At 45.3% G+C, this 25,399-nt stretch overlaps 1 protein-coding gene across 1 annotated transcript in view; it reads right to left on the bottom strand.

Moving 5' to 3' along the window:
- Window positions 1-25,399, bottom strand: part of LOC311118867 (kremen protein 1-like) — a gene marked incomplete at its 3' end in the record, with an annotated part of 54,353 nt that overhangs the window by 3,902 nt on the left and 25,052 nt on the right. Inside the window, exon 2 of the mRNA XM_084193632.1 lies at window positions 11,357-11,519. Within this exon, the coding sequence (XP_084049758.1) occupies window positions 11,357-11,519 (163 nt within the window). The remainder of the gene's footprint in view (window positions 1-11,356; window positions 11,520-25,399) is intronic.

Below are 25,399 nucleotides of genomic sequence, written 5' to 3'. Positions count from 1 at the left end.
TACAACATTTGAGAGAAATAAGCTTTTTGTGCGTATGGAAAAATTCATATATTTTGTTTAAACTCATGAAACATGGGACCAACATGTCGTGATTCGTGAGGTCCAACATGTCGTGATTCGTGAGGACCAACATGTCGTGATTCGTGAGGACCAACATGTCGTGATTCATGAGGACCAACATGTCGTGATTCGTGAGGACCAACATGTCGTGATTCGTGAGGTCCCTGGTAATTCCCAGCCCTAGTTAGTAAAGAGAAAGTGGAGATGCACTGCCTCTGTGTGTGTGTGTTCCAACTACTTTGTTTTAGCTGTGATGTAGCTAGCTGCTAGCCAGTGTGTGTTTCACCTAGCTGCTATCCAGTGTGTGTTTTTAGCTAGCTTCTAGCCAGTGTTTGTTTCAGCTAGCTGCTAGCCAGTGTGTGTTTTAGCTAGCTGCTAGCCAGTGTGTGTTTCACCTAGCTGCTATCCAGTGTGTGTTTTTAGCTAGCTTCTAGCCAGTGTTTGTTTCAGCTAGCTGCTAGCCAGTGTGTGTTTTAGCTAGCTGCTAGCCAGTGTGTGTTTTAGCTACCTGCTAGCCAGTGTGTGTTTTAGCTAGCTGCTAGCCAGTGTGTGTTTTAGCTAGCTGCTAGCCAGTGTGTGTTTTAGCTAGGTGCTAGCCAGTGTGTGTTTTAGCTAGCTGCTAGCTGTTACCTGCTGGCCGCTGTTCAACATACTTCTCTTTAATAACCATTTTCCAAGTGCCCCTAATCATAAAATGTGTGATAAACTTTAAAATCTCTGGCACAGCGTAGCCATAAAAAGCACTGAATCGTCAACATCAGAGGGGAGAAAACCTGCAGCACGGAACAACACTGAGCTGGGCTAGAAAAAACATGATTTTCTGTGCTATTAGCAAGCCACTAGCCTGCCTGCGCTTCAGACCTGGGTTCAAACACTATTTTAAATCATTTCAAATACTCTATCTGTGCTTGTTTGAGCTAGCCTGAACCAATAGAAAAGTTACAAAAACCCCGCCCAACTTATACTCTAAGCAGACTGAAACAAATGTTCAAAGCATTTGAAATATTTCTAATAGTATTTGAACCCAGGTCTGCCTGCGTTTAGCCACACACTCAGAAGCCCCAGAGAAAGATGAAAGCTGAAAATCCCCTTGGAAAATTACTGTGTGTAAAACTGCTGAGGAGCTGAAGAGGGTTTGAGAGGCTTGTTGTTTGGGTTTTGAGGTCAGGAGAGGATCAGAGACTGACTGTCAATTTCCCTCGAGAGCAGAGGTCTCTTTTAGCCGACTAAAAGATCTGTCTGTCGCTAAATCAGTGTTCAATAGTCACTGGACTTTGCTCTATTGCATATAACAAATATGTATGATTCACATACAATGATGCTGATGCTGAACCTGAGCAATTAAAAGTGTTGCGGACATTGAAGTACATTCAATTATGTTGAACACTGTGCTAGCCTATCGATACAGTACCTATCGATACAGAGTTCGCACATAAACGTATGTCTTCCAACTCCACAGCTCCTTGATGCTTTACCTCACACCTCAGTTAATGTAGACCTGACAACAGTCAGGGAGATTCAATTACTATAAACATGAGTCGGACAACTCACCCTGACATCATGGCCATTATCAGCCTTGTAGGAGAAGGCTGTGGGCATATAGGTTACTATACTACTGTATACTACACTGGACACCCATAACTTACACACTGTGGCTACAGTATGTTCAAAATGAGCTTTAATTGACATTTACGTTATCAATAAAGTGACGCCTCTTCACCTGCAAACTGTGAGCACTGTGCTGTAACAATATGCTCCGGCATTCTGTGTGACAGTCAGTGTCAGTATTTGAAATGCGTTGAACACGGTCTCTGTCACTGAAGTCTCTCAGGAGAGACGAGAGAGCTCCTGACCTTTAGTGCAGCTTTGCTCTCCTTTTCTGGGATTAATTTGACACTGGGCTGTTTTACGTCCATCTATAAAGATGAAATGTGACGGCTATTAGGGTGCTGTCCGCACACCGCCATGGAGCCACAGACCTCTTTCAACTAAATCAGTATGGGGTAAAGCCAACATTGGGATGGGAACACGGTTTACGATTCCCCTCTCGTTCCTCGTAAGTCCACCCCCATTCCACCTGCTTCTCTTGTCCAAGTCCCACTCACTCACTCACTCACTCACTCACTCACTCACTCACTCACTCACTCACTCACTCACTCACTCACACACAAGCAAACACTTCGCTAACCCGTCTATATCCGATCTGTGCTGTGAAGCCTGTGTTAAAAGTAATGACATGTAATGATTCCTGGCACTAGATTTGCACCTGTGCTTTGGTCTCAGCCTCAGCCTTGCTCTGGTCTCAGCCTTTCTCTGATTTCAGCCTCGCTCTGGTCTCTGCCTTGCCATGGTCTCAGCCTCAGCTTTGCTCTGGACTCAGCGTTGCTCTGGACTCAGCCTTGCTCTGGTCTCAGCCTCAGCCTTGCTCTGGTCTCAGCCTCAGCCTTGCTCTGGTCTCAGCCATGTTCTGGTTCGTATAAAACCTCCCTTGGCTCAGGAATCAGATGGACTGTCACACCCCTCCTCTCCCTCTCTTTCTTTCTCTCTCGCTATCCCTCGATCTCTCTCTCTCTCCATCTGAATCTTACCCCCTACAGTGCCACTCCAAATCCGGCCCTATCCAGCCACTTCCAGATGAGGCCCTATCCAGCCACTTCCAGATGAGGCCCTATCCAGCCACTTCCAGATGAGGCCCTATCCAGCTACTTCCAGATGAGGCCCTATCCAGCCACTTCCAGATGACGCCCTATCCAGCCACTTCCAGATGAGGCCCTATCCAGCCACTTCCAGATGAGGCCCTATCCAGCCACTTCCAGATGAGGCCCTATCCAGCCACTTCCAGATGAGGCCCTATCCAGCCACTTCCAGATGAGGCCCTATCCAGCCACTTCCAGATGAGGCCCTATCCAGCCACTTCCAGATGAGGCCCTATCCAGCCACTTCCAGATGAGGCCCTATCCAGCCACTTCCAGATGAGGCCCTATCCAGCTACTTCCAGATGAGGCCCTATCCAGCCACTTCCAGATGAGGCCCTATCCAGCCACTTCCAGATGAGGCCCTATCCAGCCACTTCCAGATGAGGCCCTATCCAGCCACTTCCAGATGAGGCCCTACCAGCCACTTCCAGATGAGGCCCTACCAGCCACTTCCAGATGAGGCCCTATCCAGCCACTTCCAACACATTAAAGATTTACGCCAGGGAAGGAGAGAGAGAGAGAGAGAGAGAGAGAGAGAGAGAGAGAGAATACTGGATATTTGAATTTGAATTGAAAGATGTAAATGAAGAATTTTGCTATTCAAATTCTTCAAACACAAATGTGATGGACAGAGAGTCTTCTCCATATAGTGGGGACTCTAGAAACTCACACACACACAAACACACACCACACAAACACACCACACACAAACACACACCACTATCACACACACAAACACACACCACACACCACACACCACACAAACACACACAAACACACACACCACACAAACACACACCACACACACACACACACACCACACACCACACACCACACACCACACACACACACACACACCACACACACACACACACCACACACAAACACACACCACACACCACACACCACACAAACACACACCACACACCACACACCACACAAACACACACCACACACCACACACACCACACACCACACACCACACAAACACACACCACACACACACACACACCACACACCACTATCAGACACCACACACCACACACCACTATCACACACCACACACCACTATCACACACCACACACCACACACCACTATCACACACACCACACACCACTATCACACACACCACACACCACTATCACACACACCACACACCACTATCACACACACCACACACCACACACCACACACCACTATCACACACACCACACACCACTATCACACACCACACACCACTATCACACACACAGACAAAGAGACAGAGGAGGGAAGAGAGAAACTGAGATATCCTTACTTTCTCCTCTCCCTCTCTCCCCCACTCCTCCATTATCACATTCCCTTAGCCTGGCAATAACAAAACAGTGTGTAACTGTGTGTCTGAGCCACTCGTAAATGCCATCGCTCATCTACTCACAGTGTGAAGTAGACTCTCCAGTCCACAGAAGACACAGAGAGAAAGAGACCTCCCAAACCTTCCATAATAAAGACATCACCTACAGAGAGATGAACCTGGAGAAGAGTCCCCTAAGCAAGCTGGTCCTGGGGCTGTGTTCACAAACACAAACAGACCCCACAGAGCCCCATGACAACAACACAATTAGACCCAACCAAATCATGAGAAAACAAAAAGATAATTACTTGACACATTGGGGAAAAAATACAAAACAACAGAGCAAACTAGCTATTTGGCCCTAAACAGAGAGTACACAGTGGCAGAATATCTGACCACTGTGACTGACCCAAAATGAAGGAAAGCTTTGACAATGTACAGACTCAGTGAGCATAGCCTTGCTATTGAGAAAGGCCGCCATAGGCAGACCTGGCTCTCAAGAGAAGACAGGCTATGTGCACACTGCCCACAAAATGAGATGGAAACTGAGCTGCACTTCCTAACCTCCTGCCAAATGTATGACCATATTAGAGACACATCCTTCCCTCAGATTACACAGACCCACAAAGAATTCGAAAACAAAACCCAATTTTGATAAACTCTCATATCTATTAGGTGAAATGCCACACTGTGCCATCACAGCAGCAAGATTTGTGACCTGTTGCCACAAGAAAAGGGCAACCAGTGAAGAACAAACACCATTGTAAATACAACCCATATTTATTTTATTTATTTTCCCTTTTGTACTTTAACTATTTGCACATCGTTACAACACTGTATGTAGACATAATATGTATAATATTTACTGTTTATTTTTATTTTGTTGTTTATTTAACTTTTGTTTATTATCTATTTCACTTGCTTTGGCAATGTTAACATACGTTTCCCATGCCAATAAAGCCCTTAAATTGAATTGAGAGAGAGGGAGAGAGGGAGAAAGAGAGAGCGAGAGAGGAAGAGAGAGCGAGAGAGGAAGAGAGAGCGAGAGAGAGAGAGAGCGAGAGAGAGAGAGAGAGAGAGAGAGAGAGAGAGAGATAATATGTTGATTAAAGCTAACCCAAAGAAGACTAGAATATATGATTTATTTAGCAGATTCTGGAAATGTGTCTTTTACCTTCAACCGACTATATTAATGAAGAGGTGAGTTAGGCTGAAACATGAACTGTTTATTGTGCTAGGATCACTTAAAGGAGGTAGACTCCAAAAAAATGAAGATGTCCTTTTTCAAATTGCTTGTCAAGAGTAATATATTTTTTATGTGCAGTGGGGTAAAAGCCTTCCCTTATCCTCTCTGGCTGTGCCCCAAATGGCACCCTATATTCCCTGCATAGTGCACTACTTTTGACCAGAGCCCTATGGGAAGCAGTGCACCATATAAGGAATAGGGTGCCATTTGGGCTGCAGACTATGTATCACGGTCATAAATCACAGGAGTCCCAATCCAAGCAAAGCGAAAACAAATCCGTCCTTGGCCACTTCAAAGCATTGTTGCTTTATGACTTTATGGCCACGACTTAGACTTAGGAAATGTTTTGAAAGGGATTTTAAGTGGTGGGGAAATACTACATCTATTTTGTATATATATGGCACTTAGCTACTTACAGGAAGTCTCTCAAGATCAATGGCCATGACTTAGTCTTAGGCAATGTTTTAAGGTTTTTTTTATGTGGTGGTGGGTAAATACTATTTTTAATATCTATGATATCTATGCCACTTACTGGAAGTCTGTCTGGATCAAAATGATGGATAAAAGACTACACAGTAATAGGAATATACTGTACAATTTGAATGTTAGCTATTGGGTTCAATGAGTTTACTGGGCTGTAGCCCTATGTGAGTGTTGTAGGTTTGTGCAGCTGCTGCTTTCAAGGAGAGGAACACTAATCCGGACACTTATAAGAAATCCCACTATGACCTCAGACGAGACATCAAACAGGCAAAGTGTTAATACAGGACTAAGATCAAATCCTACTACGAACTATCACGGATTACAAAGGGAAACCCAGCAGTGAGCTGCCCAGTGATGTGAGACCAGACGAGCTAAATAGCGTCTATTCTCACTTCAAGGCAAACAACACTGAACCATGCATGAGAGCACCAGCTGTTCCAGACGACTGTGTGATCTCGCTCTCCGAAGCCGATGTGAGTAAAACCTTTAAACAGGTTAACATTCACAAGGTTGCAAGGCTAGACAGATTACCAGGATGCGTACTCAGAGCATGCGCTGACCAGCTGGCAAGTATCTTCACTGACATTTGTTATTGTGAGGTGGAAACGTCTAGGAGCAACAACGGCTCAGCCGCGAAGTGGTAGGCCACACAAGCTCACAGAACGGAAGCGAGTAGCACGTAAAAATGGTCTGTCCTTGATTGCAACACTCACTACCACATTCCAAAATGCCTCTGGAAGCAACTGCCTCTGGAAGCAACATCAGCACAAGAACTGTTAGTGGGGAGCTTCATGAAATGGGCTTCCATGTCCGAGCAGCCGCACACAAGCCTAAGATCACCAATCGCAATGCAGAGCATCTGCTGGAGAGGTATAAAGCTCACTGCCATTGGACTCTGGAGCAGTAGAAATGTGTTCTGTGGAGTGATGAATTACGCTTCACCATCTGGCAGTCCGACGGACGAACCTGGGTTTGGCGGATGCCTGGAGAACGCTACCATAGTGACAACTGTAAAGTTTAGTGGAGGAAGAATAATGGTCTAGCGCTCTTTTTCAAGGTTCGGGCTAGGCCCCTTAGGTCCAGTGAAGGGAAATCTTAACGCTTCAGCATACAATTACATTCTAGACGATTCTGTGCTTCCAACTTTGATGCAACAGTTTGGGGAAGGCCCTTTCCTGTTTCAGCATACATAAATGGTTTGTAGAGATTGGTGTGGAAGAACTTGACTGGCCTTCACGGAGCCCTGACCTCAACCACATCGAACACCGTTGGGATGAATTGGAACGCCGACTGTGAGCCAGGCCTAATCGCCCAACATCAGTCCCTGACCTCACTAATGCTCTTGTGGCTGAATGGAAGCAAGTCCCTGCAGCAATGTCCAACATCTAGTGGAAAGCCTTCCCAGAAGAGTGGAGGCTGTTATAGCAGCAAAGGGGGGACCAACTCCATATTAATGTCCATGATTTTGGAATGAGATGTTCGACGAGCAGGTGTCTACATACTTTTGGTCATGTAGTGTACATGTTTCAAGCAGCCCACCATAGTCCCTGTGCCCAAGAACGCCAAGGTACCTGTCTAAATGACTATCGCCCCGTAGCACTCACATCTGTAGCCATGAAATGCTTTGAAAGGCTGGTTATGGTTCACATCAACAGCATCATCCCAGACACCCTGGCCCACTCTAATTCGCATACCGCCCCAACAGATCCACAGATGACGCTATCTCTATTGCACTCCACACTGCCCTTTCCCACCTGGACAAGAGGAACACCTATGTGAGAATGCTGTTCATTGACTACAGCTCAGCGTTCAACACCATAGTGCCCTCCAAGCTCATCACTAAGCTCAGGACCCTGGGACTGACCACCTCCCTCTGCAACTGGATCCTGGACTTCCTGACGGGCTGCCCCCAGGTGATGAGGGTAGGCAACAACACATCCGCCATGCTGACCCTCAACACGGGGGCCCCTTAGGGGTGCGTGCTCAGTTCCCTCCTGTACTCCCTGTTCATCCCACGACTGCGTGACCGTGCACGATTCCCAAACCATCATTAAGTTTGCTGATGACGGTAGTAGGCCTGATCACAGACGACGATGAGACAGCCTATGGAGAGGAGGTCAGTGACCTGGCAGTGTGGTGCCAGGACAATAATCTCTCCCTCAATGTCAGCGAGACAAAGGAGCTGATCGTGGACTACAGGTAACGCAGGCGGAGCACACTCCCATCCACATCGACGGGGCTGTAGTGGAACGGGTCAAGAGCTTCAAGTTCCTCTGTGTCCACATCACTAAGGAATTATCATGGTCCACACACACCAACACAGTCATGAAGAAGGCACGACAACACCTCTTGCCCCTCAGGGGGCTGAAAAGATTTGTCATGGACCGTCAGATCCTCAAAATGTTCTACAGCTGCACCATCGAGAGCATCTTGACTGGCTGCATCACCGCTTGGTATGGCAACTGTCAAAGACCCCAGCCACCCAAACCATAGACTGTTCACTCTGCTACCGCACGGCAAGCGGTACTGGAGCGCCAACTCTGGGACCAAAAGGCTCCTGAACAGCTTCTACCGCCAAGCCATAAGACCGCTGAACAGTTAATCAAATGGCTACCTGGACTACCTGCAATGACCCTTTTTTGCACCGGCTCTCTTGCACTGACTCTACCCACACACTCACACATACTTACACTGACACTCCAATACGCACCCACATACACACACACACACACACACACACATGCATATTGACGCCACACACATACACACACATACGCACATGTATATATTACAGCAACTACCCCTTACCTGCACATTGACTCAGTACCGGTACTCCTTGTATATAGCCTTGTTATTGTTAGCTAGTTTCTACTTTATTTGCACATTTCCGTTCTTTTTAACTCTGCATTGTTGGGAAATGGCTCGTAATTTCACGGTAAAGTCTACACCTGTTGTATTCGGCGCATGTGACAAATCAATTTTTTAATTGCATTATGTTACGTGAGTGTACCTAACAGCAATGTCTATGAGGTCGTAGGCCTATGAGTGCTGTGTACGTGCTGTAGCTATGTAAGTGCTGTATATGAGTGTCAGACAACGATGGCGGGAGTTGTGCTATCCAGGCTAGGTTTGGGCGGTATACCGTATATACCGTAGAATGGGTTATTTGGAAATAGCCACAGGATGGTTTTTCAATACCGTCAATACCGTTGAAACGACTTCTTTTTAAGTAAATACCTGCAGTCAACTGGTGCAATATGTTAGGAGATAAAGAAGATCACGTTCATCATTTCACCTGTTTTTCATTGGGCAGATTCAATTATGTTGAGCCTCAGGGCACCGGTCTATGACCTGTGACGTGAACGGGCAAAAGCGGTGAGGGAGGAGTTACCTTCTCAAATCGAACAGTAATCTGCGCTGCTCGGTCATGTTGTCAACAAAGCAGTATTGTACATCGTCCAGAAACATACAACCTCTCTTTTCCATCAAATATATGTTTGAATTTTCAAACTAGTTTTCATTGAGAAGGCAGATAAAGCGTTTTTTAAATCAAAAGCAATCACTTTTGCATGTGAATCCTACTCATTACTCCACGTGCTCCTACGTTACTTTTTGCTTTGAACGGGGCACCTGGCTCATGCCTGGGAGGCAGCCCGGTTCCAAAATGAATGCAATCAACTTTCACCCAGTGCGAAATACACCTACCTGGGCGCCTGGTAGCTTAGTGGTTAAGAGCGTTGTGCCAGTAACCGAAAGGTCGCTGGTTCTAATCCCCGAGCCGACTAGGTGAAAAATCTGTCGATGTGCCCTTGAGCAAGGCACTTAACCCTAATTGCTCCTGTAAGTCGCTCTGGATAAGAGCGTCTGCTAAATGACTAATTATTATAATTATATTAATCGAATTCCCTCATTATGAAGCTTACCGGTAGTCCCAAGTCACGCTGTGTTTGTTTACGATGAGAGACTCGCTGTTGTACAGCACACGCTAGGTGATCTATTTACAGTATGGAATTCACAACTAAATGTTTGCCAGCTAGATTTCTTATAACTATTAAGTTAACTGTCTTAAAATGTGCTAAATGCTCTGCAGTTTTGCATTTGGTTAGCTAATTTAGTAGCTAGTTAGCGATCTAGCTAAGTGGTTAGCTTCTTCCAAAATCAGCCTTGCTGTCTAATATTTGTTTTGTGTGTGCAGTAAACTGTTAGTGGCATTTTTGAGTTACTTGTATAACTTTATGAGCTGGGATGTCTGTCCTGCAAATAGTTTAGGTCAGAGACTGTGTAAAATGTTTGCAATGCACTCGTTAGCGTTTAGTTAGCATTCTCTATGGGATTGTACATGTACTTGTTATCATTGCTAACCTTCGGATTACAGCGTCTCAGTGGGGATGGAAAATACCGCCCCTTGTGTTCAGTGCCGTTATTACCGAATATCCCGGGAAGGTCGGTATGAAGGTATGACAATCTGGATACCACCCAAGGCTAATCTAGACACAGCCCAGACACTGTGGTGTCCCCTGGCATTCCCTAGATCAGTGGGATGAGGAGGTCTTTGCTTGTATAAACTCTGTTCAATATTCTCACGTGAATGTCTGAGAGGGTCAAGGAGGAAACACACACACAAACGCATGGACACGCGTGTACGCGCACACACATACACGCATGTCATACAGTACACACACAAACATGTACACACACACATGCTGAGAGGGTTCTGTGTCAAACCAGTCGAAAGGGAACCTCTCCCCTGACTGCAAAACATGTCTCCATTCACTTCTAAATACTTGGACACATTTTAAGAAAAGTCTAAGTCAATGACATCATATACAGTATCTATGCTGTATGCACCAGAAGTGACATCACTACTTGTATCATCAGATGGTGCTTTCAACACAAATGGGAACTCTGAAAAAAACGAGATCAAATCATGACGTCAGTGATCTTGAAGTAGGAAAGTCGGACCTCTAGAAAGATGCTCAAGTTTCCGACTTGGAATTCCGAGTTGGATGACGTTTAAAAAATGTTTTCCTAGTTGTTTTGAAAGCAGCAATACAATAACAAGAATCCCAAACTGCTCCATTCCTCTCTGCTCTATGATGACATTTAGGTGCTGTTTATGCGCTTCTGCTAGACTTTCGATACTCATTTTGGGTGTCGTAACTGTTTATATTAAGGTGCAGGAACACCACAATACTTTCGAGCTAATATTATTTAAGAGGTGCAGGAGCACAAGCAGTAGAATAATGTAGGTGAAGGTCCAGTGAATGAGATCTGACCCCTCCTTTTTCTTTTTTGGGATAGTCATCTTGCACAGGAGGTTGGTGGCACCTTAATTGAGGAGGACGGGCTCGTGGTAATGGCTGGAGCGGAATGGGTGATATGGTAGCAAATACATCAAACGCATGGAAGCCAATCCATTTGCTCTGTTCCACCCATTACTATGAACCGTCCTCCCCTCAGCAGCCTCTACTGTCAGCTTGAGTAGTGTCCTTGGGCACCAGTACAGGCTTCAGCTTGGGCTCCAGAGGGGGCCTCACCTGCAGTAGTTGTGGCTGCCAAGACCCCCCTCTCCATTGGGGTACTTGAGGGTGTTGTAGGGGTGCTGGAAGGTTTCGTTCCAGAAGAGGCAGGGCTTGCCCCCCAGGAGGCTCGTCTGGTTCTGCCAGCCCCTGTAGTCCTCTCCGTTGGCTGTGTAACATTCTAGCGAGAGAGAGAACGAGAGAGAGAGAGAGAGAGTATTAAACAAGTGTTCACTGTGTTATTTGAAAAGGAAATCATCTCCCAGATATCACTATTTCTAAAACAAGCCATAGAAAGTTGGTTGCAATTTCAATTTAATCCTCCAGAAACAAATATTGTGGTTAAACTCAAATATACTAATTGACAAAAAAATCTTTGTACTCCTTAGTGGCGCAGTGGTCTAAGGCACTGCATCGCAGTGCTAACTGTGCCACTAGAGATCCTGGTTCGAATCCTGTCTCTGTCGCAGCCGGCCGCGACCGGGAGACTCATGGGCGGCGCACAATTGGCCCAGGGTAGGGGAGGGAATGGCCGGCAGGGATGTAGCTCAGTTGATAGAGCATGGCGTTTGCAACGCCAGGGTTGTGGGTTCGATTCCCACGGGGGGCCAGTATAAAAAAAATATGTGTTCACTAACTGTAAGTCGCTCTGGATAAGAGCATCTGCTAAATGACTAAAATGTAAAATGTAAATGATATCATCGGTAGGACTGGTGGAGTTATGTCGCACATGCAGCTAACAAAAACATATGGAAATGTCTGCTCTACCCAAAATTACAACCAAATAATTGCAGCCTTACTGCAAAAATGGAAGAGGAAAGTGAAAGGAGGAGAAAGTAAGGAACTTGTCTGTCGGCCTTGCATTAAAGAACATAATTGATTAAAGAAAACTGTGATAAATAAAAAAGTATATCAGTTTCATTTAAGGACCAAAGGATTGACAGCCATCCCATATAGATTGCAAAATAGTTGGGAAGAGATTTTTGACATACCGATCCCATGGCATAGTGTTTGTGAACTGATACGCAAAACGACACCGGACTAAAAACTTAGAATCTTTCAATTTTAATTATTATATAAAATTCTTGCTACCAATAGAATGTTATTTATATGGGGGATACAATCTTCCCAGCTCTGCAGATTTTGCTGCGAAGAGACAGAATCATTAGATCATTTGTTTTGGTACTGTCCATTTGTAGCTTGTTTTTGGACACAGGTCCAGGAATGGCTAAAGGATTGCAATATTTACCTGGAGCTAACCCTGCAGATAGCACTACTGGGTGATCTGAAAAGTCATAGTCAATCGATCAATAACATAATAATACTATTAGCAAAAAAAAAAAAAATCAATTCACAATCTGTAGAAACAATGAGAATAGAAAGGTTCAGAACTTTTGTAAGACATCACAGTACCGTTGAAATATATATGGCAAATATAAATCCTATATGGATGGTGTTAAAAGATAGATGGGAGGTGTTGAATGGAATTGAAGGATGGGACTAATAACAACTAACAACAAACAATAACAAGATAACTAATAATGTAGGCACGCTGTGTCCATAATAAGTATATAGGTTGTAGGTTGGGAGCTTTTGGGAAAGAGCACAGTTAGAAAGATAAGGCATATAGAAGCAAACCGGATGGACATCATGAAAATGATCGGAGAGGTTGAGAGTAGAAGAAGTTCAGGAGAAAGAACAAACAAAATGTAATTATTGTAAAATTGACTGTGTCCATAAAATGTAGATAGTGGGTATGGGCTGGAAGTAGAGGCCTAGGCGTTGTTGTTCACTAGTTTACTCCAAGTGGGGAAAGGGTGGCGGGGTTGGAAAGTAATAAAGGGGAATATATAACTTAACTTTGCGCCAATTCAAGTTAGATTTGACAAAGACAATCACCATGCCAACATGTTCTGATTGAACTGTACTAAAAATCGTAATTTTTTCTAGTAAATCAGTCGTAATTCAGATTATCATAGTTCATATTTGCTGTCCGTTTAGTTTTCCAATGTTGACCTGGGTAGATTCTAGGTAATGCTGAGCTTTTAAATGAACCTTCTGCTGCAAAGGTTTAACAGTAGGCTAGCAACAGGTTCATAGACATTACAACCAGGTTGAATCTCTCAGGCAGGATGAAAACGACTACATCGACTATGATCTTTTGCTAGTTACGGCCACTTTCACCATGATCCTTAGCATTTTTTGTGTGACATTCAGCCCAAGGGGCCAGGGTTCCGGTCTAGAAGCACGGTTTCGACTGCTCCTACAGTTTTCGCTTCTGTACTGCAGTTTAACTGACACCCGGCCCAGAAATGCCCGGCCCAGAAAGACAACTTCCATACGGCCACATAGAGAAGTCAGATTAGAACATTCCTAAAGATACACTATATTCATCACCTTTATGCACAAAGTCCCCAGATCCTGCATGGGTCCCCAGATCCTCAAAAAGTTATACAGCTGCACCATCGAGAGCATCCTGACCGGTTGCATCACTACCTGGTATGACAACTGCTCAGCATCCAACCGTAAGGCGCTACAGAGGGTAGTGCGTACGGCCCAGTACATCACTGGGGCTAAGCTTCCTGCCATCCAGGACCTATATATTAGGCGGTGTCAGAGGAAGGCCCAACAAATTGTCAAAGACTCCAAGTCTAGGTCCAAAAGGCTCCTTAACAGCTTCTACCCCCAAGCCATAAGACTGCTGAACAATTAATCAAATGGCCACCCGGACCATTTACATTTACACTGCTGCTACTTGCTGTTTATTATCTATGCATAGTCACTTTACCCCTACCTACATGTACAAATTACCTCGACTAACCTGTACCCCCGCACATTGACTCGGTACCGGTACCCCCTGTATATAGCCTCGTTATTGTTATTTTATTGTGTTACTTTGTATTTTAATTTTTCACTTTAGTTTATTTAGTAAATATTTTCTTAACTCTATCTTGTAAGTAAGCATTTCACGGTAAGGTCTACACTTGTTGTATTCGGCTCTTGTGACAAATAAAATGTGATTTGAAAACATCCATTCAATTATTCAAATAATTGGCGCTGAGGTCGATATTTTTTTCATCACTCTCAGCCAGAGACATTCAAATGTTATATTCATCCAACGTCCGCCATATTTTCTGATGAAGTGATGATGTCGTCGCTGCTCCCTGTGCACACTGAGTGCTAGTGTGTATGTGATGTTGGCCCGTATAAACCGGATGCAACCTGCATATAGATGGTCCATGAATTGGGGTATGCGAAAGTGAGTAGATTACCTTGAAAACAACAGGCGGACATCTTGGACACAGTCTCCAGTTCTTATTGTACCTTAGTGATTCAGCCCCATTCAGCAATATGGAGCGTTTCAAATTCAAATACTTCCGGCTTCATGCCGTTTTCCATAGGAATACGTGGATGACTTCAGCACTATCACTATATACTGATTTTAATGTGTATGACATAAAAACCTGTTTCAATTAAACACCAGGTCTAAATGAATTGTATATGAGGTTTAAGGCTTGATTTGTTACATTAAATAACTCAGTAATGACTCAAAAAAATGATGGCCAGTAAGAAACTGCTAGCCATTGGCTGCTAACAGCTGAGAACTGCTAGCTAACTGGCAAGCACAAAAACAGTCAACAACTTCGAGAATGAAGACCCCTAGAAATCGTGGTATCCCCCTCTAGTGGCGAAAGTAAGACCTGACGAAAATGCACAGTCAAAGAGGAGAAGAATGATTCTGTCAAGGAAAATAGAAAACAGTAAAGTGACACAGTGTGTAAATGATAACACATTAGCGCAGGAAAATAAGAAATTGATTAAAATGCTGGAAATTAATGTTTGATTTAAACAATTAACTTTGGGAAATGAGCAAAAGCTGTGTGCATTAAGGAAATAAAAACGGGCTCCATGTTAAACCAGGAGAAGCCACCAATTCCTTTCAGTGTCAAGTTAAAGTGTTTTGTAATTAAATCCGTTGAGGGCAGGCGCCACTGTTCATTCATCTCTATCCACGATCCATCAGCGACCTGACAGGCTGCACCCCTAGTAAGGAGCTGGGGGGGTGTAGAGTTTCAGTAATTATGATGCCACTCTATTGTCTGTAAACTGTAAACGGCTCCTCTCCTCGCCCTCAGTGAATCAATTCTGCCAGTGTCTAGGAGCAGCTCAGTATCAGCCAGGCATCATCAATCTACCCAGAGACTCGGTGAAGAGGAACATGACTTCATAAAAAGTAGCAATCCAGCTTAATAGTATTAGGAGACGTGTCACGCTCTGAGACGTGATGCGGCCCGTGTATGGGGAGTACAGAGAGAATGAAAACAGAGATGATATCAGCTATCAGTCTGACATTCAGAGGACAGATTAAATAATTAATCGTGGCAAGGTTGTCATGCTGTGCATGTATTTGTAAAGTAGTGTAGTGTGTGTGTGGTGCAGGAGTGTTTGGGGGCCAGTGCATTTATGAGTCACTCGTATCCCAGACCAATCACATCCTGTCTGCTTTATTCTCTGCTCCCGTTGTCTCAGACAGACAGGCAGACAGGCAGACAGACAGACAGACAGACAGACAGACAGACAGACAGACAGACAGGCAGGCAGGCAGGCAGACAGACAGACAGACAGACAGACAGACAGACAGACAGGCAGACAGGCAGACAGGCAGACAGGCAGACAGGCAGACAGGCACACAGACAGACAGGCAGACAGGCAGACAGGCAGACAGGCAGACAGACAGCACTATGCAGGAAGTGTTGAGGCAGAGGCTTGCATGAAAAACGGGCCATGTCTCTGTCCTTCAAACTGGGCCTCCTCCTCACACACTGAGTGTAGATCGATTACAACGACTAAAGTTATTGTGCCTGCTTCACAAAGCACTGGATCAGAAAAGGAAAGATAGAAGCCCAAAGTGACTTTGTGAAATATCTCCTCTCTCCTCTTCCTTTGGTAAACTTTAGTGGAAGTTTACTGTTCAGTGTACGACAAAGGTTTTTGGCTCTGCTCCTGCTGCTGTTGCCACAGTCATATCCCTGCTGTCTGTGGAGAGGCTAGCTAACTCTTGCAGGATGAGATGGTAAATATGGCAGCATTTTGCTAGCGGCTGGGCCGGGGGCTTGATGTGGTCTGGAGGCACAATTTTCCTGTGGTGGGAATGGGAAGTAGCGGATCTGCAGGGACTTAGAGAAGTGAGGCCATCATAAAGATGAATGGACAGTTTAAAAGGCCTGCGGAGCGGAGAGGAGGGAGGGAGGGAGCGCCATGCACACGTCCTTCAAAACAAAAGTCCCGCTGTAGGCTGGGAATACGATGGAAGATCCAAAGACCACTTACAACTAGGTCCCCATCCCAAATGGAACCCTTTTCTCTATTTAGGGCACTACTTTTGACCAGGGCCCATCAAAGTGTCCTCTGACCTAATTCCCTTCTCTGTCAGCATGTGACCGTGCCACTTGTGTCACATGATGAGGGCCTTTCTTGTGGTGGCATCACTGCCTGATGGGAAACAGAACCAGAGACCACGACCGCATGAAAGACAGAAAGCTAGAGAGAGAGAGAGAGAGAGAGAGAGAGAGAGAGAGAGAGAGAGAGCGAGAGAGATCCTACAAATAGAGTCCGGGAAAAAGGAGGAGGATGGAGGACTCGCCCCAAACCTCAACCAGCGAAGTGGTACTCTCTCAGGATCCCACACAAACCTGAGAAACAAGAGCAGAGTCTTAAAAAGGAAAGAGAGCAGGATAATCGACTGAGCTAATCGCCCTGTTATTATATTTGTCAGGATTAATTACTTCCATACTGATTCTTCAAATAGTGCTTGTTGGCAAGCGATGGAGGGAGAGAGAGAGGGAGACAGACAGAGACAGAGAAAGAGAGAGAGAGACAGAGACAGAGAGAAAGAGAGAGAAAGAGAGAGAGAGAGAACGAGAGAACGAGAGAGCGAGAGAGAGAGAGATAGAGAGAGAGAGAGAGAGAGAGAGAGAGAGAGTTGGGAGCTGGTGTGCTTGGCCAAAGACCTCTATTTTCATGTCATCTGACCATAGCACAGCCTGTAGTTTGATAAACGGCATTGGCACTTGGGTTGGAGCCGGTGCTATGGTCAGATGACATGAACATAGAGCTCTTTGGCCATGCACACCAGTGGTGGATTTGGCATTGAAAAACAGAAGCATATGCAGAAAAGTACCTCATACCTAGAGTAAGATATGGTGGTGGAGCATTCATGTTGTGGGGTTATTTTGCTTCCACTGGTCCTGGGGCCCTTGTCAAGGTCAACGGCATCATGAACTTTACCAAGTACCAGGACATTTTAGCCAAAAACCTGGTTGCCTCTGCCAGGAGGCTGACACTTGGCTGCAAGTGGATCTTCCAGCAAGACAAAAACCCCAAGCACTAATCAAAATCCAAAAAATAAATTGACCACAAAAATCTACATTTTGCAATGGCCATCTCAGTCTCCATTGAATCCTCTGGTTTGAATTTGAGGGCAGTCCGTAAGTGCAGACGAAGGATATCAAGGAAGCTTCTGTCTAGAGGAATGGTCTAAGATCCCTCCCAATGTGTTCTCCAATCTCATAAAACATTTTAGAAAAAGGCTCAGTGCCGTTATCCTCGCAATGGGAGGGAGCTAGAGTATTGAAAAGAGGGGTGCGCACAATAATATACACTGCTCAAAAAAATAAAGGGAACACTAAAATAACACATCCTAGATCTGAATGAATGAAATAATCTTATTAAATACTTTTTTCTTTACATAGTTGAATGTGCTGACAACAAAATCACACAAAAATGATCAATGGAAATCAAATTTATCAACCCATGGAGGTCTGGATTTGGAGTCACCCTCAAAATTAAAGTGGAAAACCACACTACAGGCTGATCCAACTTTGATGTAATGTCCTTAAAACAAGTCAAAATGAGGCTCAGTGGTGTGTGTGGCCTCCACGTGCCTGTATGACCTCCCTACAACGCCTGGGCATGCTCCTGATGAGGTGGCGGATGGTCTCCTGAGGGATCTCCTCCCAGACCTGGCCTAAAGCATCCGCCAACTCCTGGACAGTCTGTGGTGCAACGTGGCGTTGGTGGATGGAGCGAGACATGATGTCCCAGATGTGCTCAATTGGATTCAGGTCTGGGGAACGGGCGGGCCAGTCCATAGCATCAATGCCTTCCTCTTGCAGGAACTGCTGACACACTCCAGCCACATGAGGTCTAGCATTGTCTTGCATTAGGAGGAACCCAGGGCCAACCGCACCAGCATATGGTCTCACAAGGGGTCTGAGGATCTCATCTCAGTACCTAATGGCAGTCAGGCTACCTCTGGCGAGCACATGGAGGGCTGTGCGGCCCCCCAAAGAAATGCCACCCCACACCATGACTGACCCACCGACAAACCGGTCATGCTGGAGGATGTTGCAGGCAGCAGAACGTTCTCCACGGCGTCTCCAGACTCTGTCACGTCTGTCACGTGCTCAGTGTGAACCTGCTTTCATATGTGAAGAGCACAGGGCGCCAGTGGCGAATTTGCCAATCTTGCTGTTCTCTGGCAAATGCCAAACGTCCTGCACGGTGTTGGGCTGTAAGCACAACCCCCACCTGTGGACGTCAGGCCCTCATACGACCCTCATGGAGTCTGTTTCTGACCGTTTGAGCAGACACATGCACATTTGTGGCCTGCTGGAGGGCATTTTGCAGGGCTCTGGCAGTGCTCCTCCTGCTCCTCCTTGCACAAAGGCGGAGGTAGCAGTCCTGCTGCTGGGTTGTTTAAGTGTTCCCTTTATTTTTTTGAGCAGTGTATATATATATATATTTTTTAACCTCTTTCTCTGAGCAATTGTATTAGTATAAAAGTATATAAATTCCCCATGTAGATCAGTATTTGTATTATTTATTTTAAACAGTCTTTTTTGCTCATCTTTATCAAGGGTGCCAATTATGGACCCCACAGTACATCTAACCTCTGCCTTCATCTGTTCCATGCTGCTTACCGCTGTTAGCTGCAGCCATTACTCTGCCATTACTGCTCTGCTGCTCAATACTAATGGCATGCTAACCAGCAAGGCCAAGGCCGTGGAGGGCCAGCTGTGGGCTAGAGACCCAATCTGAAGGGGACCCAGCTGGGACCAAGAGGAGAGGAGGGTGGGGCACTGGTCTGGTTCTCTTTTCTCACCAACAGCATCATCAAACATCAAACACAGTAGTGAGATTTAAGAGGAGGAATGATCAGAGTAGACTACTGCAGGAGGGCACCGCATTCCAGAGGGAAAAAAGTAATACATTTTTACAGATTAAGTGTTACGTTTTATAGAGCTATAGTAACTGATTTCCCATGAGGGGTTTATTATACAGTATTATGAGGGATTTAGATACAGTATTATGAGGGGTTTAGATACAGATTATGAGGGGTTTAGATACAGATTATGAGGGGTTTAGATACAGATTATGAGGGGTTTAGATACAGATTATGAGGGGTTTAGATACAGATTATGAGGGGTTTAGATACAGATTATGAGGGGTTTAGATACAGTATTATGAGGGGTTTAGATACAGATTATGAGGGGTTTAGATACAGATTATGAGGGGTTTAGATACAGATTATGAGGGGTTTAGATACAGATTATGAGGGGTTTAGATACAGATTATGAGGGGTTTAGATACAGTATTATGAGGGGTTTAGATACAATATTATGAGGGGTTTAGATACAGATTATGAGGGGTTTAGATACAGATTATGAGGGGTTTAGATACAGATTATGAGGGGTTTAGATACAGATTATGAGGGGTTTAGATACAGATTATGAGGGGTTTAGATACAGATTATGAGGGGTTTAGATACAGATTATGAGGGGTTTAGATACAGATTATGAGGGGTTTAGATACAGATTATGAGGGGTTTAGATACAGATTATGAGGGGTTTAGATACAGTATTATGAGGGGTTTAGATACAGATTATGAGGGGTTTAGATACAGATTATGAGGGGTTTAGATACAGATTATGAGGGGTTTAGATACAGTATCACAGCATGGGTATCAGTGGTTCAGCCTACCTACCTGATAAACTCATCCCTTCCACTTTTTACTGAATAAACTGATTATCAAAGTATCCTTACAAGGGTGAATGGAAGTGCCAACGTGAATGGAAATGTGAGTCCTATGCACACATAAGTGAGAGATCTCCAATCACTGTACCAAAGTCTTCCTCCAATACGATGATTATTCTCCTTTAAAAACATTGTCATTTTGTTAGTGGACCAAATAGGGGAGCAATAAAACCATGAAAAGAATAGCCTCAACAGCCTATAATCCCCACACACCCCAACCCACCACCTCCCACAGCCCATGCTATGCCAAAAGGGGTTCAGTAGCACCTATAAAACAAGTGTGTGTGTGTGTGTGTGTGTGTGTGTGTGTGTGTGTGTGTGTGTGTGTGTGTGTGTGTGTGTGTGTGTGTGTGTGTGTGTGAGTGAGAGTGTGTGTGTGTGTGTGTGTGTGTGTGTGTGTGTGTGTGTGTGTGTGTGTGTGTGTGTGTGTGTGTGTGTGTGTGTGTGAGAGTGTGTGTTCTAACATGCCTCCTATTTTTATTTCTGCTCACCCTGTTATGGAAAGAGATTAATGATGCCAGTGCTGGGCTACACACACACACACACACACACACACACACACACACACACACACACACACACACACACACACACACACACACACACACACACACACACACACACACACACACACACACACACACACACACACACACACACACACACACACACACACACACGCCCCAAAATCCCCCTTTTGAAGTTTCACTCAGATCGAAAGACAAGCATGAAGAAAGAAAAGTTGTCTCAAGCTGCTATTTGGCCTTCAATTAAAGTGTTTGACTGATGTCGGATAATCTATCAGAAAATATATCAATGGGGATAAAATATCTACCTTTATAACAATCACCGCAGGGTTTGGAATTATGTTTGACAGAACACAGCAGTACAGATGGACTGAGGGTACGGCTGGGGCAGGTTCTAGTCTGGGTACGGCTGGGGCGGGGTCCGGTCTGGGTACGGCTGGGGCGGGGTCCGGTCTGGGTATGGTTGGGTCTGGTCTGGGTACGGCTGGGGCGGGGTCCGGTCTGGGTATGGTTGGGTCTGGTCTGGGTACTGCTGGGGCAGGGTCTGGTCTGGGTACTGCTGGGGCAGGGTCAGGGTCTTGGTCAGTGTCTGGGCCAGGGCCAGGGTCTGCCTGGCTCCAAGTGGGCAAAGGCTGTGTCATGATTCTTCACCCTTTTCCTAAAGTGTTTACTTCCACCATTGTCAAATCCATGCGAGAAAGTGTGCAAGTCTAGTGCAAATTGACAAGGGTAAATAATCAGGACACAGCTATAGATGAACAAGCATCACCAGTTTGATGTTCAGATATAGATAAACAAGCATCACCAGTTTGATGTTCAGCTATAGATGAACAAGCATCACCAGTTTGATGTTCAGCTATAGATGAACAAGCATCACCAGTTTGATGTTCAGCTATAGATGAACAAGCATCACCAGTTTGATGTTCAGCTATAGATGAACAAGCATCACCAGTTTGATGTTCAGTATCTTGGCAGAGGGGTGAGGTAGTGAAAGATGGGCCTTACACTCTGACCTGAAGGACGTTGAAACAGAAGTGAAACTGAAAAGAAAGACCTGACATACGTCAACACAGAGGACGACATGCCAACATTACACAAGGGAGGACGGTGTGACGTTCAATTACCTACCCCTAGCACTTCCTGTCAGTTTCCTCTAGAATCTCTCTACTCTTCCATCTACTGTTTCAGTGAGACGAAGAGGAAGAGGCATATTTTCCAAACATGATTAAAATAAATATTCTAGGGTTGGTCGGTATCCACATTTTCATATCGTCATACCGTCGTTCTCTCATCCAGGGATGTACGGTATTACCGGCTTAGTACACAAGAGGGCACCAGAACATGCAAAAAAGCCCATTAGGCATTTATTACCAGAATGCTAAGAAAATTAGCACAAGTAAAGCAGATTTCCATGGAGGCTGCTAGCTAAATATAGTATTTCAGTGCAAACGAAATTGAACTAATTGCAAAGACAGGCAATCCAGGTCATAAAGTTACACATATATACGTTTCCCACGGGGGCCAGTATGAAAAATGTATGCACTCACTAACTGTAAGTCGCTCTGGATAAGAGTGTCTGCTAAACAACTAAAATAGTCAATGTCAATATAGGTAGGAGCTACCGAATGTCATTTTTGGTGAGTTTGATGCTTGTCTGAAGGAAGAACAGTACTGGCTCTGGAGCACCATGTGTACACTGTGTCTGTGTGGAGTTTGGAGTCACTAGGGCATCGGGCCTGCCTTCTCTGTTCAGAGAAGAAGGGGGAGGAGCAGAGAGGAGAAAAAATGCATGTCAATCAAGATAGGGATCATAAGTTGACTACAGGTATTTACTTAAAAAGTCGCTACAAATATTGAAAAACTTCAAATAAATAGTTTCAACGGTATTGATGTGGCCATTTCCAAATATCCCGGTATACAGTATATACGGTATACCGCCCAAGCCATAGCATGGACTCTATAAGGTGTTGAAAGTGTTCCACAGGGATGCTGGCCCATGTTGACTCCAATGCTTCCCACAGTTGTGTCAAGTTGGCTGGATGTCCTTTGGGTGGTGGACCATTTTTGATTCACACTGGAAACTGTTGAGCATGAAAAACCCAGCAGCGTTGCAGTTCTTGAACCAGTGCGCCTGACACCTACTAACATACCCTGTTCAAAGTCACTTAAATCTTTTGTCTTGCCCATTCACCCTCTGAATGGCACACATACACAATCCAAGTCTCAATTGTCTCTTATTTAACCTGTCTCCTCCCCGTCATCTACACTGATTGTGGATTTAACAAGTGACATCAATAAGGGACCATAGATTTCACCTGGATTCACCTGTTCAGTCTACGTCATGGAAAGAGCAGGTGTTCTTAATGTTTTGTACACTCAGTTTATATACCAGATCAGCCAGGCTTCAGCTCGGAGCTCCAAATCCCATTCCAGATGAGCTCTGTGGTGCAGCTGCGTGTTGGGCCCATTTACCAGCAAACAAACAACCTAAACTGGGCTTACAGAGAGAAAAACAGAGCCTGACTAATTTGTCTTCTGCTGGGAAGGAAGGGAGGGAACACACACACACACACACACACACACACAGGTTCTTAGTGATATCAAGGCTTGGCTAGCTGTGGAATCTATGGCCTGTGATACGGGACCTGATGTTTCACTGTTACTGCATGGGGGTGTTTTTCCTCCTCTCCTCTCCTCTTCTCTCTTCCCTTCTTTTTATACAACAAAAAAAAAGGGAGTAACACGATCCCTACATCAACATCACAAGCCTACCAGACAAGCTAAATGACTTCTATGTGCGCTTCGAGGCAAGCAACACTGAAGCATGCATGAGAGCACCAGCTGTTCCGGACGACTGTGTGATCACGCTCGCCGTAGCCGATGTGAGTAAGACCTTTAAACAGATCAACTTTCACAAGGCCGCAGGGCCAGATGGATTGCCAGGACGTGTACTCTGAGCATGTGCTGACCAACTGGCAAGTGTCTTCACTCACATTTTCAACCTGTCCCTGGCCGAGTCTGTAATACCTACATGTTTCAAGCAGACCACCATAGTCCCTGAGCCAAAGAACACCAAGGTAACCTGCCTAAATGACTACCGACCCATAGCACTCATGTCTGTAGCCATGAAGTGCTTTGAAAGGCTGGTCATGGCTCACATCAACACCATCATCTCAGAAACTCTAGACCCACACCAATTTGCATACTGCCCCAACATATCTACAGATGATGCAATCTCTATTGCACTCAACACTGCCCTTTCCCACCTTGACAAAAGGAACACCTACGTGAGAATGCTGTTCATTGACTACAGCTCAGCGTTCAACACCATAGTCCCCTCAAAGCTCATCACGAAGCTAAGGACCCTGGGACTAAACACCTCCCTCTGCAACTGGATCCTGGACTTCCTGACGGGCCACCCCCAGGTGGTATGGGTAGCCAACGACACATCTGCCATGCTGATCCTAAACAAGGGGGCCTCTCAGGGGTGCGTGCTTAGTCCCCTCCTGTACTCCCTGTTCACCCATGACAGTGTGGCCAAGCACGACTCCAACACCATCATTCAGTTTGCCGACGACACAACGGTGGTAGGCCTGATCACCGACAACGATGAGACAGCCTATATGGAGGAGGTCAGAGACCTGGAAGTGTGGTGCCAGGACAACAACCTCTCCTTCAACGTGATCAAGACAAAGGAGATGATCGTGGACTACAGGAAAAGGAGGGCCGAGCATGCCCTCCATTCTCATCAACGAGGCTGTAGTGGAGCAGATTGAGAGTTTCAAGTTCCTTGGTGTCCACATCACCAACAAACTATCATGGTCCAAACACACCAAGACAGTCGTGAAGAGGGCACGACAAAGCCTATTCCACCTCAGGAGACTAAAAAGATTTGGAATGGGTCCCCAGATCCTCAAAAGGTTCTACAGCTGCACCATCGAGAGCATCCTGACTGTTTGCATCACCGCCTGGTATGGCAACTGCTCGGCCTCTGACCACAAGGCGCTACAGAGCGTAGTGCTTACGGCCCAGTACATCACTGGGGCCAAGCTTCCTGCCATCCAGGACCTCTATACCAGGTGGTAGGCCCTCAAAATTGCAAAATATTCCAGCCACCCTAGTCATAGACGGTTCTCTCTGCTACCGCACAGCAAGCGGTACCGAAGTCTAGGTCCAAAAGGCTTCTTAACAGCTTATACCCCAAAGCCATAAGACTGCTGAAAAGTGAATCAAATTGCTACCCGGACTATTTGCATTGATACCCCCCCCCCCCCTTTATTTACGCTACTGCTATTCGCTGTTTATTATCTATGCATAGTCACTTTACCCCTACCTACATGTACATATTAACTCAATTACCTCGACTAAACTGTACCCCCACACATTGACTCGGTACCGGTACCCCCTGTATATAGCCTCGTTATTGTTATTTTATTGT

This window comes from Coregonus lavaretus (genome assembly GCF_964263955.1).
Source record: "Coregonus lavaretus genome assembly, contig: HAP1_SCAFFOLD_2395, whole genome shotgun sequence".
NCBI lineage: Eukaryota > Metazoa > Chordata > Actinopteri > Salmoniformes > Salmonidae > Coregonus > Coregonus lavaretus.
This window is presented reverse-complemented; position numbering and strand designations above follow the sequence as displayed.